This window comes from Linderina pennispora (assembly GCF_002104995.1).
Source record: "Linderina pennispora strain ATCC 12442 chromosome Unknown DL89scaffold_14, whole genome shotgun sequence".
Lineage (NCBI taxonomy): Eukaryota > Fungi > Kickxellomycota > Kickxellomycetes > Kickxellales > Kickxellaceae > Linderina > Linderina pennispora.
The window spans coordinates 253,651-267,154 of record NW_024468262.1 but is presented as its reverse complement, the minus strand read 5'-3'; the positions used below and the strand labels follow the sequence as shown (position 1 = coordinate 267,154).

The 13,504-nt window shown below is 55.1% G+C and overlaps 8 protein-coding genes across 8 annotated transcripts; 2 read left to right on the top strand and 6 right to left on the bottom strand.

Annotated features, from left to right (window-relative positions):
* Positions 1-152: 152 nt before the first annotated feature.
* On the top strand, positions 153-505 carry DL89DRAFT_269862 (uncharacterized protein; the record flags this gene model as incomplete). The annotated part of the gene is made up of 2 exons (XM_040888458.1): positions 153-249; positions 276-505. Coding segments are annotated over 2 exons (174 nt in total), but the record flags the coding sequence as incomplete, so codon positions are not given.
* A 17-nt stretch (positions 506-522) lies between these two features.
* DL89DRAFT_269861 (uncharacterized protein) lies at positions 523-2,540 on the top strand. The gene is given in 7 exon segments (XM_040888457.1): positions 523-967; positions 990-1,053; positions 1,077-1,151; positions 1,171-1,516; positions 1,536-1,636; positions 1,674-1,681; positions 1,719-2,540. 7 exon segments carry the CDS (start codon positions 830-832, stop codon positions 2,433-2,435), a joined length of 1,449 nt encoding a protein of 482 aa, XP_040740767.1. The 5' UTR covers positions 523-829; the 3' UTR covers positions 2,436-2,540.
* A 1,428-nt stretch (positions 2,541-3,968) lies between these two features.
* On the bottom strand, positions 3,969-4,425 carry DL89DRAFT_295178 (uncharacterized protein; the record flags this gene model as incomplete). The annotated part of the gene is made up of 4 exons (XM_040890609.1): positions 3,969-4,073; positions 4,102-4,140; positions 4,166-4,292; positions 4,328-4,425. The coding sequence occupies 4 exons, from the start codon at positions 4,423-4,425 to the stop codon at positions 3,969-3,971; spliced, it is 369 nt and encodes a 122-aa protein (XP_040740766.1).
* Positions 4,426-5,104: 679 nt separating this feature from the next.
* On the bottom strand, positions 5,105-5,335 carry DL89DRAFT_269858 (uncharacterized protein; the record flags this gene model as incomplete). Its single annotated transcript, XM_040888456.1, has 1 exon — positions 5,105-5,335. The coding sequence occupies one exon, from the start codon at positions 5,333-5,335 to the stop codon at positions 5,105-5,107; it is 231 nt and encodes a 76-aa protein (XP_040740765.1).
* DL89DRAFT_60266 (uncharacterized protein) lies at positions 5,233-5,930 on the bottom strand. Its single transcript, XM_040891857.1, has 3 exons — positions 5,636-5,930; positions 5,445-5,601; positions 5,233-5,335 (listed from the first exon to the last, which is right to left on the bottom strand). The coding sequence occupies exons 1-2, from the start codon at positions 5,893-5,895 to the stop codon at positions 5,451-5,453; spliced, it is 411 nt and encodes a 136-aa protein (XP_040740764.1). The 5' UTR covers positions 5,896-5,930; the 3' UTR covers positions 5,233-5,335; positions 5,445-5,450.
* A 94-nt stretch (positions 5,931-6,024) lies between these two features.
* On the bottom strand, positions 6,025-8,400 carry DL89DRAFT_269856 (uncharacterized protein; the record flags this gene model as incomplete). Its single annotated transcript, XM_040888455.1, has 5 exons — positions 6,025-6,470; positions 6,508-6,750; positions 6,829-7,586; positions 7,736-8,147; positions 8,260-8,400. The coding sequence occupies 5 exons, from the start codon at positions 8,398-8,400 to the stop codon at positions 6,228-6,230; spliced, it is 1,797 nt and encodes a 598-aa protein (XP_040740763.1). The 3' UTR covers positions 6,025-6,227.
* Positions 8,401-9,681: 1,281 nt separating this feature from the next.
* DL89DRAFT_210474 (uncharacterized protein) lies at positions 9,682-10,944 on the bottom strand (the record flags this gene model as incomplete). The annotated part of the gene is made up of 1 exon (XM_040884185.1): positions 9,682-10,944. A coding segment is annotated over one exon (1,263 nt), but the record flags the coding sequence as incomplete, so codon positions are not given.
* A 986-nt stretch (positions 10,945-11,930) lies between these two features.
* Positions 11,931-13,089, bottom strand: DL89DRAFT_59942 (uncharacterized protein). Its single transcript, XM_040891855.1, has one exon. The coding sequence runs from the start codon at positions 12,927-12,929 to the stop codon at positions 12,099-12,101; it is 831 nt and encodes a 276-aa protein (XP_040740761.1). The 5' UTR covers positions 12,930-13,089; the 3' UTR covers positions 11,931-12,098.
* Between the last annotated feature and the right edge of the window lie 415 nt (positions 13,090-13,504).

The window sequence follows — 13,504 nt, the reverse complement described above, 5'->3', positions numbered from 1 at the left end:
TGCTGCAACCTATGGTATGGATGCTAACAGTGAGAGTTCTGGTAGAAACGGCCGATTATCTATCACAAGAAAAGCAAATACTCTGACCGTGTGGCCACTGCTTATGTCAGGTTGGCCTGCTATCCTAAACACATGTGAATTCGTCTTGACAGGATGAGGGTACTATCATCTCGAAGAAGTACTCGACCACTTTGTATAGCCACATACTGTGGTTCTGTCTGGCCAGCATAACACCGCTAGCACACTTCCGTTTCATTAATCTTAGAGCCTGAAAGTAATAAAAAGCGTTCGAGAGAGCCTGGACAGGATTCCGAGTCTGTACCAGGATATTTTTGAGCAACTTGTCGGATGAGGGTGGAACTACTGGAAGCCATGTCGCCGTGTACTTGCAAAAGAAGTTTAGAGAATGATCAGCTGGCTACGGGTGAGATTCTACATAGCTCACCAACCAGCTCAGCTATCCACTATCAGTTCTTTTTCTCAAATAGTCATACATTTCTTCCAAATATAAGATACTACAGCCGAACAACTGCCAGCACTATATGTACTACAAAATCTCAGCTCCTCTGTCCTGTAGTCAGTTTTGGGTATGCAAAAAACACCTGGCAAATGCCTCTCTGCACCAAGTCGCAACAATGTGTGATTGCTGAACTCAATTACGCACTAACAGAGTAAAACAGCAGTCTTTGATGGCTGGCCTGTATCAAAGATGGTATGATACGTATCATAGCCTTCATTATTTGCCACATATAAAACCTGCACGAAACGTTTGCCGGCGTCAGCGATACCTTGCTCGTCTCTCGTATCCAATCCTCTGTTTTTTATCACTATGGAATACGTCCCATTAAGCCTGAACAGTTTAGTCCGTGGCTCTATCCTATATCGCGCTTTGTCTCTGGTCTTATATGAGAAGCAGGGCCAGGACGCTGGCCTCGGCGGATACCGCATAGCAGCCGAATTAGCTACAGTATGCAAGGCATGGAAGGAAGTCGCTGATGCCAATCCTCTATGGAACCGTCATTATTGATGCTGAGTACCCCGGCTCAATAATTGGTCGGTGTAAACTCCCGCCTGAGGATATGGCGGTCCAATATTCCAGCTATCGTTGCAGCAGGCATGGATGTCTTTTGCCAAGGAAGTACGCCTGCTTGGTGTTATCGATTGCGTTAGTCTTTTGTCCGGTGACTATTCTGCAGCACATCGGGTTTGACCGTGGGTCATGGTGCAATGTCAAGACATTCCGCTGTACGGCCTCTCCAATTAGCGCCAACACGTATCTCGCCAGCAACATTGCACCAGTAGTGAACAGAAATGCCTGCTACTTGATCGACCACCTTCCTAGTCTGACAGAAATTGACATCATAGTCAGCAGCCCCGACGGCTTGCTCTTCAGACTAATGCAGACACTGAATATGGCAGTGTGCAACAAATTGATGGGTGCCACGCTAGACCTGAGTACGCAGTCGTTTTTGATCCCACGTCTCCCAACAACTCTCCAAGCGCTAGGCTATACTCGGTAAAGCTTTCCCAGCAAGCACATGTTTCCATCCTTCGCTTGCTGCGAACCTGAAGCTACTCGACATCAAAGTAATGTGTGCCAATTTCCCCTGGTGCATTTTTGCTTCGCCTTGGTTGGGTACCGCGCAATTCACGAACCTCGAAAAAGCTGATAGTTTCATACGTGTATGATTTCCCAGCTCCTGCTCCATCCTGTGCAGCCCAGCCCGAAAATGGCATTCCCGAGCTTGAAGCGCTTGGTAGCGTCACGCTTATTCGCAAAGCATGCTGGTTTCTATGGCTACATTGCAAACTCGCCACTGAAGTCAGTCAAAGTAACCGAGATTGCGCGTGATGCTTCACTGATTGACCCCTTGGTGGTTAGTGGCATCGATGATTTCCACTTGGACCTTGTTGCTAGTCGCTTGCCAGGCATGCGTGACGATATCAGTGTCGAAAATGCGGTGCGCGGACTATTTGGCACCCGCTCCCCTCTACGGACTGCGACACTTGTGCTGGGCGGTCTCAGCTTCCCACGGATTGAAACTGCCGAGTGGTGCAGCCTTTCAAGTTTGCACTTTATTGTTGGGACTGTCGAGCTTGCCTGTGTGTGCTGCCTGCTCCAACAACTGCCAAGGCTTCGCATGCTGAGAATTGAGAGTGAATTCGTATCTGCTGCCAAGGTATTCGCAGACTCGCAGGATGGCCAGCTCAGCACGACCCTCGAAAGCCTGGCACTCCTATCTATTTCTGCTATGGATAGGCAGAGCTGTGGCATGCTTCGTCGGATGGTTTCAAGGATCCCGTCGCTGTTCAAGCTGACTATAAGGCGCTACATGGTGACTAGTTTTGCAGGCTTGTCAAGACCGGATGGCGATGAGATCCAGGTGGTCCCGGATGACAGCATCTCAATGGCCATGGGTATGAGAATGTTTTAACTCAGAAATAGCTTCAGAATATGTTCTCTCTAAGCATGAACCATTTGCAATTATAGCTGAACTATCTGTGTTGTGTCCAGGGTAGGCAGTGGTGGCAGGAGCTGCTAGTCGGAGCCTACGCGGTGTTGTGTTATACAGCATGCTGGAATCCTGCCATGCTCCCTATTCGCAGCTTGCAACCCAAGTACTCATGGATGTCATCATCCATTTAGTCTATGTTGTACCCCTATGCGCATGCACAGGGTATGGATGCAAGATGAGGTCGTTGCCCATGTAAACCCAACGACAAGCAAGGCATTGTACGATGCGGTCCAGCTGAGGATTTTCAGAGGACAAGCTGTGTAAAACGTTTGTTCAGTTCGAAACACGCTTGTATTTATACAAAGAGTGGGCATTGCTACAGTAGCTGGCTGGTTCCTTTTAGGCCACAAACTTAATGAGGGCTTCTCTCTCACTCGACAAGAGTTCACAGCAGAGCCAGCGGATGGCTATTTGTAGCCATCCTGTTTCTGCTGTGGATCTGCCATCGGGAGTCCCTCCCAGGAGCAAATGGCACAGTGATATAGTGTTTTACGGCTGCCGGTCGGACACACAGGGACGAAGAAAACAGTCAGCCAATTCCGCCTACTGATCGTCTCGACGGCAGCATTGTGGCAGCGGGGGCATGCGAACTCTTGCGGGCCAAGCGAGCGCACGCTGCTGCGGGTTCCAAACAGAATAAAAATGGGGATAAAGTCGCACATGGGCCGCCTAAGTAGAAGAGACTAGACACGTTTATGTTAGTCACAGTACCTTGAAAACGAGAGCAACTGTCCCGGCGTAATAAAAGGCGACAACTTACAACTAAAACAATCAAAGATTGAAAAGTACACAAGGAGAGGCAAGAAGGAAACAATTCGAGCTTTGTTCCTGGTCCGCTGTGCCATGAGATTTGCCTTCTGCAAGGGGGCTGTTTCCCGCAACTCGTGTTGACAGAACAACATGTGCAACCGTGAGTGTGATGGCAATGCCAAGCCCAGGCAACCCGTGCCACGGATGTCCGTAGGGGCTAATGCTACGTCAACGGTGTGGGCGCGAGTCAAAGGAGGGCTGATTTGCCGGCCACTCATGATCGGGCGTTCCCTTGGCAAATGATGCTGTGCCCAATGTCGCACTCATGCGAATCTGGTTCTGCTATATATGGAGCGCCAGGCCTTCGCCATACGTGCTGGCGACCTGCTGCGTAACTTGAGCAAGCGCACTCAGCCCTTTTTTAGGGTTCCTGTTTGGAGGCTTGTTCGGATCCAAACAGTACACGATCAGCGAATCACAGGCCAGCCTGTGCGCGGCTGCATGGCTCGGGTCAGGACACAATCCCCTCTGCACTTATTCTCAAGACGACAGCACTTGCGACGGCTCCATGCAGGTGACAACAAAGGTATGCAGATGGCTGGGCATCATGTGGTGCCATGCTGGTATTTGAAGAACGCGGTGTTATAACAAAATTCCCCTTTGGAAAACTAAAAAGAAAGATGCCGTGGGGGAGAGAGAAAATTAGTCGTAGCGGTGCGACTCCTGCGGGCGGTTGGCGCCGTACGAGGACTGGGCCTGGTTGAGCTCCTCCTGCCTCTTCTTATCCTCGTACTTGTCGTAGCCCTTCTTGGCAGCGTAGGCGGCGCCAGGCAACGGCCAGACCAGCCAGGAGGACGTTCGACTTGTCGATCTTCTGGTGGACCTCGCCGTTCCTTGACGTAGGTCTCGTCCTCCTTGTGGAAGAAGTCGTTAGTCTTCTCAGCGACGTTGCCGAAGAATCCGCGCTGGCCGTCCTCGTTGTCGTCCTGGTTGTAGCCCTCGTCCTGGCGGTAGCCCTGGTTGGCCCTGGTTGTGGTGGCCCTGGCCCTGGTTGTGGTGACCCTGGTTGTCCGTAGCCCTGGTTGCCCTGGTTGCCGTAGCCCTGGTTGTTGTAGCCCTGGTTGCCGTAGCCCTGGTTCTGGTTGTTGTAGTCAGACATGGTTTCTAATAGTGACGCGATGAATGCACATTAGTCGCTGTGTGGGTGATAGCATGCTGGGACACATACTCGTGCAGTTGTCTACTACGGCCAACGAAGAATAAAGCCGCACAATACTTACAGGTTTGAGGAAAAAGACAAGAAAATGTGAGATAGAAGCTGGTTGAGAAGACTGAGATAGCCGTTGCTAAGTGGCCCGTTGGCAAAGGCTTTTATACCCAGCTTCCTGTGCGGCACGATGCTCTCACTCTTGCGCCTAAAAGCGTGGTCCTGTACACCCTTGTTTGCCATTTTCTGTTCCGTTTTTGTTGACTGAGAGACGGTTTGCCAGCCAGCATGCAGAGGCTGCAGAAAGAGTGCGGGCCAATCCCACACAGCCCCTTGTCCAGGCACATTGCCTGCGGGATTCGCTGGCGCTTGCAGACGCAGCACGCTGGCGCGAAAAAACACGGGATGACGTCCAAAATTGGCCTATTTATAGAAGCAGGTACCCGCAGCCAATCACAGGCGATATCCCCGAGTCTGCGCACTTGGCATATGGGAAATAGTGCCAAAAAGCAGGAAAAGACCCGCTTTGGCGAGCTAAAAATAGGCACAGGGACTCACACAGTTGAGGAGAAAGAAATCAATTGAGGGAAATCACCAAAGGCTAAGCAGCAGCAGCAAGCTGGTGCCGTGATTAGTAGGAGTACGGGTCGTTCGGGTTGCCATGGGGCTTGCCGCCGGGCGTGGGAGTCGCGCCGTAGCCGCCCTGGGGAGGCTGGGCACCGCCGTACTGGTAGTTGTACGAGCCCTGGCCAATCTCCTCCTGCTGCTCGAGCTTCTCCTCGCGCTTCTTCTTGTCAAAGTGCTTCTTGGCAGCAAAGCCAGCAGCAGCAACCGCAGCGCCAGCAAGCAGAACCTTGCCCATCTACAAAAATAGAGCCGTTTAGAATATAGTGCTGGTGTGAAAAAACGAGAATCCTGCGAATCTGCATATCCCCTCCCTGCTCATGCAGCACTGAGTGAAATAGGGTAACTTACGCTCAGCTCTGGCTCCGGCTCATAGCCGCCATAGCCGGGCTCCTGCTTCTTGTAGAAGAAGTCCTTGATGCCGCGCTCGCCCTCCTCGCCATCATCGTCGTCGGCGCCGCCCTCGCCGTGGTACTCGTCGTTGCGGTGGCCCTGGCTGTGGCCCTGGTCGTAGCCGCCGGCCTCACCCTGGTTGTACCCCTGGTCGTAGCCCTGGTTCTGGCCATAGCCTTGGCTCTGGTTGTTGTCGTAGCCCTGGTTGTAGCCCTGGTTCTGGCTGTAGCCCTGGTTGTAGCTTTGGTCGTAGCCCTGGTTCTGACCGTAGCCCTGGTTGTTATTGTAGTTGTAGTTGGACATGTTCTCTGGCACAAATGTAGATTTAAAACAAGAGTATGGAAAAGGCAGGAGAAGAGAAAGCTTCAAACGGGATATGCGAGTCAATAGACGTGGATGCCGCATGCCCGCCCCACCCGCCTGCTTTATACCTGTGCCGCGACGGTGTATGTCCAAACGTCACTGCTGGGATTTTGCCGCCAGTAAATCACGCCGCGTCGGATGACCTGAGCCGCCTGTCCTCTTTCTCCCCCAGCATTGCCAAGACATTTTATTTTTATGACCAGGCAGAGCTCTAACGTGGTTTGGCAGGATAGGGCGCCGAGTTCCGACGAAATCACTGGCTTCAGACTTTCAGGCCAAGCGGGCCACCACTGCCAGATGGCACATGGATGTCCACAGACGCCATCTCGTCGCCACCGGTGGGAGCCGCGCCGGGCGGGTGCGTGGATGAGGGGTCAGGACGGCGGCAGTCCTGCAGGAGCTGCAGGAGCTGCAGAAGGGGCAGCTGGTTGGGGCGCTGCCAAATTCCGGGCTGGAGCCGCAGATGAGCCGCCAGGAGCCGCAGGTCTGCGCGCTGGAGCTGCGTTTATAGGCGGCGGAGGGACCGTTGTGGGCGCGTGGTTGATGCGTGGTGGTAGCGTGGTGGTAGGCGCAAAGTGGTGTAGCTTTGGCCGCACCGCCGCAGTAATGCCCGGGGTCTTGTTGGCAGGAGAGAGACGTGCCGAATTGCCGCACTGGATGCTGCTGCTGCTGTGGTTGGTGTTGGTGTTGGTGTTGCTGCTGGTGTTGGTGTTGCGGCAGCGGCTGCTGCTGGGGGCGCTGCATGGCCGGAAGCATCATGTTATTAGTTTGCACATACGCTGGCTGCTGCAGTGGTCGGTGCTGCATTGGGGAATGCCCGGGTGTCCAGTGCCATCTCAGCCGCTTGGGCTTTGGCCTTGCTTGCTGTGCCCCCGCTTTGCCCCGCCAGTCGCCGTGCTATCGGTCCTTTTTCTTCCTCGGCTGCTTTGGTTGGCGCGGCTTGCGTTTCCTGCCCGTAGCTGTGGTCTCTGCAACCGGCGCAGGCACAAACAGGATCCGCCGCAAGCGCTTCTGCTCGCGCGGCAGGACCGGCAGATTCATGGCTGCGTAGTCAGCGTCCATTTCATCTGGGTCAATTCCGGCGGCAGCCAGTGGCTGTTTGCGCTTGCGCACCATGCACCGCTGGGCGGCAACGTTGGCCAGCGCGCGACGGCTCCGCTCCAGCTGGCGCTGCTCCAGGATCTGCAGCTGCTGGAGCTGGTGCTGGGCTGCCAGAGCCGGGTTTGCGTTGAGCGCCTGGATCTGGACCGCAGTCAAGCCGGCCATGGCGCGAGCAGCCATGTTCTGCCTTTGTGTCTTCTCGACAATGCGGCGGTCCTCCTGCATGCGCAGATCGCGCAAGCGCCACAGCTTCTTCTGGTGCTGCTCCGTCAGGCGGCTGCGCAGCTCCTGGCGCTGCACAAGGAACGTGTAGTTGAGTGTGTGCGCCCACCGGTCGTGCAGGTTCTGGCGCTGCTCGAGCCACACCTTGTGTGCAAAGTCCAGCTTCTCGATCTGCGAGTTGTACGTGGCCGCCAGCTCCCCGGCGTGCTTCTCGTACTCGACGTGCTGGCCGGCTTCCAAATAATCCTCCTCGATCTGCACCTGCCGCAGCCGCTCAGCGTACAGCCGCTCGCGCAGCTTGGCAAACTCCATCTCGATGCTTGTCAATTCCTGCAGCGCCTCAGCTCGCCGACTCTCGTTGCTGGCTGAGTCGCCGATCCGACGGCATCTCGGGGTCTGCCAGTGTTGTTCTCGCGAAGCGTCGATGCAAGAGCCGGCTCGATCATCAGACTCGACATCCATGCTATCGGCTGACGCCCCGTTTACCAGGGCCTTGACCGCGTTGCTCAGAGGCGATGCATCCGTCGGCAGCCGTCCGCAGCCAGGGCTTCGTCCATACCGCTGTCTGCAAGCAGATCCTTTGCAGGGCTGTCCTCATGGTCACTTTCGTCATCGTCATCATCATCCTCGTCGTCTTCGTCATCTCCGTCACTGACCTCGCTGGCCAGGCTGTCGTCGCCCGATGTGATTGTCAGCCGCCGCCCGTTTGGCTTCCGTGGCGGACTCGAGAGGGCCGAAATTGCACTGCGCTGCCGAGACGCAGTCATGATGCTCACGTGGGGTGGCCGCCGTGCCGTTGGAACGATAACTGCCGGCACCTCGTCGTCGTCCTCTTCCTCCTGGTCGGATCCGTCCAGGTGGTTCTCCCCAGACACTGCCTCCGACTCGTCCATCTCCGCGTCGCTGTCTGCGCTGGGCTGGTTGTCCAGCTGCTGCGCGTCTTCTTCGGCAGCCGCGTTGAGGTCCAATGTCTTGGTCGAGAATCGAGCTGCCAGAGCTGGATATCGATGAATGGGACGACACGCTGCTGAGTGTCTCTAAATCCGAGTCGTATGCGAACGGGTCGTCGGATTCGTCTAGCACCTGGCTTCGGTCTGTTGCTGCCGCCGCATCCTCGGCTGCCCCATTGCTCGCCGGTGCCGGATCCTCCAGCTTGACCTGCGCCGACGCGATTGGGCTATCCGATTCGGACTCTGTGCTGTTGCTGTTACCCCCAGTCGCCATTCTTTTTTGTCTGGAATCGATGGATGGGGGGTTATCTGTGCTATAAAAGAGTGCGAAAAATGTGGAATATTTTTTCAGAGAATAAGCGCTTGGAAAAAAAGCAAGAGCGGGTGTGGAACGGGCAATTGTTTCTGTTTGTGCATTTCGTGACCCTGCCCGGCCATTTGTGCAATACCTTCTCTCCCCCTGTCCGCCGAGGAAGAGCCAAAGTGCTGTTTACGCTGCTGGGGTAGATGTTTCTGTCAAGGTGGTGGAACGAAGGGCAAAGGCTCTGTTTGCGAAATTCGGAAGCTGCCGACGGAGTGGCAGCCGAGGCATTATGTTTACAGGCTGCGGCAGCAGTGGTGGGAAAAGGGCACTTTTCGCTTTCGGTTGTGGTGAAGGGAGGACAAGAACGCGTTCACAAAGGCGTCAACTGCCCGCGGAGGGTGAGGCTAGCCGCTCCCTCCGGCTTCCCACTCAGCCCCTCCCCCCTCTGTCGCCTAGATTGATGGGTGGCCGGTATCTGCGAAAAAGTGCCGGGCAACGTACTCGGACAACATGTCTCTTACCTTGTTAAGGTTGATGCTGGCGTGGCTGTTTGTACGCAGGCTTCCGATAATCGGCCGTACACGAGTGGAGTCCTGCTTTGGTGGGCTTCCACAGTTTGCGAAAAGAGCAGAGGGTGGTGGTGAGCTGCTCCCCTGTTCGTCAGCAAGAGGCTCCGAAATAAGTGAAGTAGTGCGAGAGAGATACGCGAGCTGCTCGTTCAGGTTTGCAGAGCTGCGAGGTGTGGAAACGATATAGGGAAATAGCTAGGCGCGAAAAAAAAAACTAGAGGGAATAGAAAGATTGCTCTCCAAACCAAAGCGCCCCCTCTCATGGCCAGAGAGCAGCAAAAAAATTGAAGGCGATTTGGCCACATGTTTTTCTTGCGGCTGCAACGCGATCCAGGCTGTAATTCCGTCATTACTCGGGATCAACTGCCGGCGCCTCCGGATCATGGTATTCGATTACGAAGTGGAATTTATTTGTAGTATCAGATTTCGCAGCTAGACAAATATGGGCAGCGCGACAATGCTAGTGCAGCTTCTCGCGCTCCAGGCTCTCGCCGGACGCCCGGAAGAACGCCGACAGCGGGGTCGACGACAACAGCGGCGATGCCAGGGCGCTGCTGGCCTGCGAGACGGGCGTGAACGGGTTCTCCGGGATCTCGATGGAGATCGAGTCTTTCGAGAACTCGGACGAGTCGCGGCTGTCATTGTAGTCGCGGCCCAGCATCGAGTACTTGTCGCTCTGCTCCTGGTGCGACAAAAACAGCAGCAGCGCCGACGCAACAACCGACACCAGAAACAGCGTGTCGAACCAGCGCTTGTAGAAGTAGAAGCCCGTGGTCTGCAGGACCTCTGAGATCATCGGGCGGTACTTTGGCGGCAGCGACATGCGCATCATCAACATGCATGACACAAAGTACATGCCCAGGATGTGTGCCAGGAAAAGCACAACGTTGCCAGGCGACACTGTGTTGGAGAACGAAAACAGCTTCGTGAACTGGATCAGCAGCCCGCGGATCGACCCGATCACCATCATGCCGACGATGGCAAAGCTCAGCTGCTGCGACCAGAACAGCATGTCAAAGTCCGGGCTAATGTGCGTGGCTGCTAGGGTCAGTGCGCTCGTGACTGGGTCCGACTGCCCGACCTTGTTCAGCAGGATGCCCGTCAGCGTCATTGCAATCTTGCTGACACAGAACAGCGCAAAGAAGTAGCCCAGGATGTTGCGCGACCGGCCCGCCAGCGTCTGCGACTCGACATACCGGTCGTGCTCCAGACACATGGCATCGACGTCGGCAAACAGCTCCTGCGTGACGCGCTCCAGATCCTCAATCTCCTGCTGCAGCGCCGCCAGCCCGCGGTCCTTGTCCCGCTGCATGCCCAACAGCGACCCAAGCGCGCTCTTGAGCATGCCCAGTGCTGCTGGCTGCGCACCGCCCCGCGCCTCTCTCTCCTTCGCCGCCTGAGCCTCGAGCCGGGCCGCCATCTTCTTCTTGTCAATCAGCAGCTCCAGCGAGTAGTGCAGCTGGCGCTTCATTCCTTCGAGCTGCACGGGGCTCACTTGATGCACAAACACAAAGAGCTTTTGGTAGGGGCTGTTGACCGCTCCGAACCCAGACAATATCGCCATCAGCGCCACGCCCACCACACCCACGCGCGCCGTCACTGGCTCAATCGACACCATGTCCGCCGCTCCCGTCGCCGTGCGAATGCGCGAAAAGCTGTCCAGCGGCAGATACGCACCCAGGCTCCAGAATGCATAGAAAAATATGCCCCACATCACCAGGCTGTAGATAACCCGGCGGTAGAGCGGGATGAAGGTGCGCCGCCGGATGTTGGACAGCAGGAGATAGAATTGCGCCAGCGGAATCGCCACCATTATTGTCACCAGCAGAAAGCCGAGGTCGGTCCGCCAAAAGTACCACCGCAGGTCCTTGGTCAGCACTCCACTGATTTCAAACACCACCAGCTCGATTAGCAGCCCGCCCTGGGCCACCACCAACGAGAATAGTCCGTATATGACAATCTTGCGCATATCGAAGCCCCCCGACACCTTGCTGGGCTCGGCCGCCGCCGTCAGCGCTTGTGGCAGGATGGAGCTGCTAAGCTGTGTGGATTTTGCAGTCTCTGGTGGACCCGACACGGGCGTCGAGACATCGACTGACTCGAGCAGCCGCCGGGCGAGGAACACCCAGCCGACGAAAAATGTCAGTGCGAAAGAACCAAAAACAACCAGATAATCGAACATACTAATGCTCTATAGTGTGCATTCGCCGTATAAATTAACAAGGTTTGAATTAAGGGGGAAAATACTATTATAGCACAAGGTGTGTAGCAAGGATTGAGGAAAAGATGACTGAAACGAAGAAGCGGTAGAATTTTCAGTACCAAAAAATTTATATTGAAGATTGAGTGCGGGACTACTTGGCGCGGTTGCACCCCGACTGCCGTTCTCCAAAAGAGCGAAATGTTGAGGAATTCCCTCAACAAAAGCCTCCAGTCCACACTACCTGCTTGGCCTTAGCGGAAAAACGAACGGAAAATGCAGCGGCCGCCTGCCAAGCGAACGCAGCATCCATTCGTTCTAGAAACAAAGTCTGCTGAAACACCTTTCAAAAACAAAAACGGACACGCGACACCGCCCACCTATGCACAGCGGAATTTCAGGCGGACATGGCCATGAGTCCCACCCATCCAGTTTTGCATAGCCATCTGCACTGGATGCGCACTGGATGCCCGCAATTGCATAGCCAACACCTAAAGAGATGCAAAGTAGTGGAGTGGTGTAGTGCAGGATCTATATTAATGAAACTCAGTGTTTGGCCTTGACCCCGCAAGAAGCCACTCTTTTTAGCACTGACACGGCAAGCGACGAGAACCACGCCGACAGCCAGCCATCGGCGCGCCCTTCCCGCTCCCTCTCGCTGGCTGTCCGCGAGCTACACCCGCTACCGGCCCTCGACGACTGGGCGACCAGCAGAAACGGCGACCCTGGCAGCCCGCATTTCTTGGTGCAGCTGGCTGGCGACAGACGACAGCTGACCAACTCGCCTCGATCAATAGCCGAAAGGCGCCCCGAATCCGGCCGCTGCTTGACTTTAGCCCGATCCGGATGCCGAATTGTCACCACGGATTCGCGGCCCGACTGGCGGTCAGAATCGCTGACTAAGCGCAATGCGCTGACAGAGATATACGGCGTGGCGCGCGGCACCCCACGCAGCGTGCTGGCGGCCGACGAACACGAGTCCGGCAGCGGCGGCATCTCCGAGGCGATGGGGCTGTTACCCGACGACAGGGTCTTTTTGTGTGCAGGGAAAAACGCCTAGCGACTGCGCCTTTTTGCATCGGCGCGGTTCCGGCGACGACACCTCGGACGGTACGGGCGTCGGTGAGGAGCTCTGCGGCAGCGTCGAGGCGACTGATTTCGGCGACCCACCTGTAGCTCCAGTCGGAGTCGCTGGCGCTCCGCGCATGCTCCTTGCTGGAGCTCCGGCTAGTCTGTCGCCGCCGCAACGACGGCTGGCGCGATTTCGTGCCCAGAATGCTCTGTCTCCGCTGCTTGACGCGCGAGTGTCTCGAGAGCTCCCTGGACATGCTTATTGTCCGGTTGCCGTGCAATGTGTAGTCAGAGGGCACTGCGCTCCAGGAGAGGAGCCCGCGCCGCCGCTTTTTCGGCGACTTGAAGATATTGTCTACTAGGAACGGGTCGTTTACCGGCTGGAGGTCGGAACTGCGCGAGGATTTGCTGGAGGTCGAGTGTGTGGAATCGGCAGCGTCTTTGGGAGAACCCAGGTTCAGCACGGAGTGGTCGCTGGGTTGTGCGGCTTGGAGGGCATTCTTCATTAGCACGTTTTTGTGTGGGTTGTCGCTCAGCGCTTGGGCGAGGATGGTGATGCAATCTGCATTTGACATGACTCGTTTTATGGTGGATGTGCGTGCGCAGATAAGCGGGATAAAAGAAATAAGAATAGTCGTGAAATTAGGGCTATCAAGCATACAGATGGGATACTCAATACTAGAGAGGATGGAGAGCCAAAGTAGCAAAAAGAGGGAGCTGGCGTGCCGGATGTAATGCCAATATTTGAGAGTATATTTAGTCGAGACCTGATGTCAGCACAAAGAGAAATGAGGTCGGTATTTCTAAACCTGGGCAGAATTGAACATACGACAGAGCGGTAGTAAATGGAAATAGAGGGAATGAAAAGCCAAATGGAACAGGACTGGCAATATGCAGAGTGAGAGGTGGGAAGGAAAAGAAGGAAAGGAAGGGGAAAGGTGGGCGTGAAATATCACAGACTAGGTAAAGCAACTGTCGCCTAATATCTAAACGCGTAGAATAGGAGCAGTAGACGGAACTCAATATCGAGATGTAGAAAGAAACAAAAAACCATATAGCCATTTGCTAATTTTTCAACCGGCAACGTGCAGCGGTTTATATAAAAAAGAAAGTAAGTGTTTATAGTTCTTTCTTCAAAGAGTGCATGGCCCCTTTATCACTACCTTCACACATCGTGTTTAGGGAAAATAGTATTTAGAGACGGTTCGGGGAGGAGAAAGATGCTGGGGAGGGG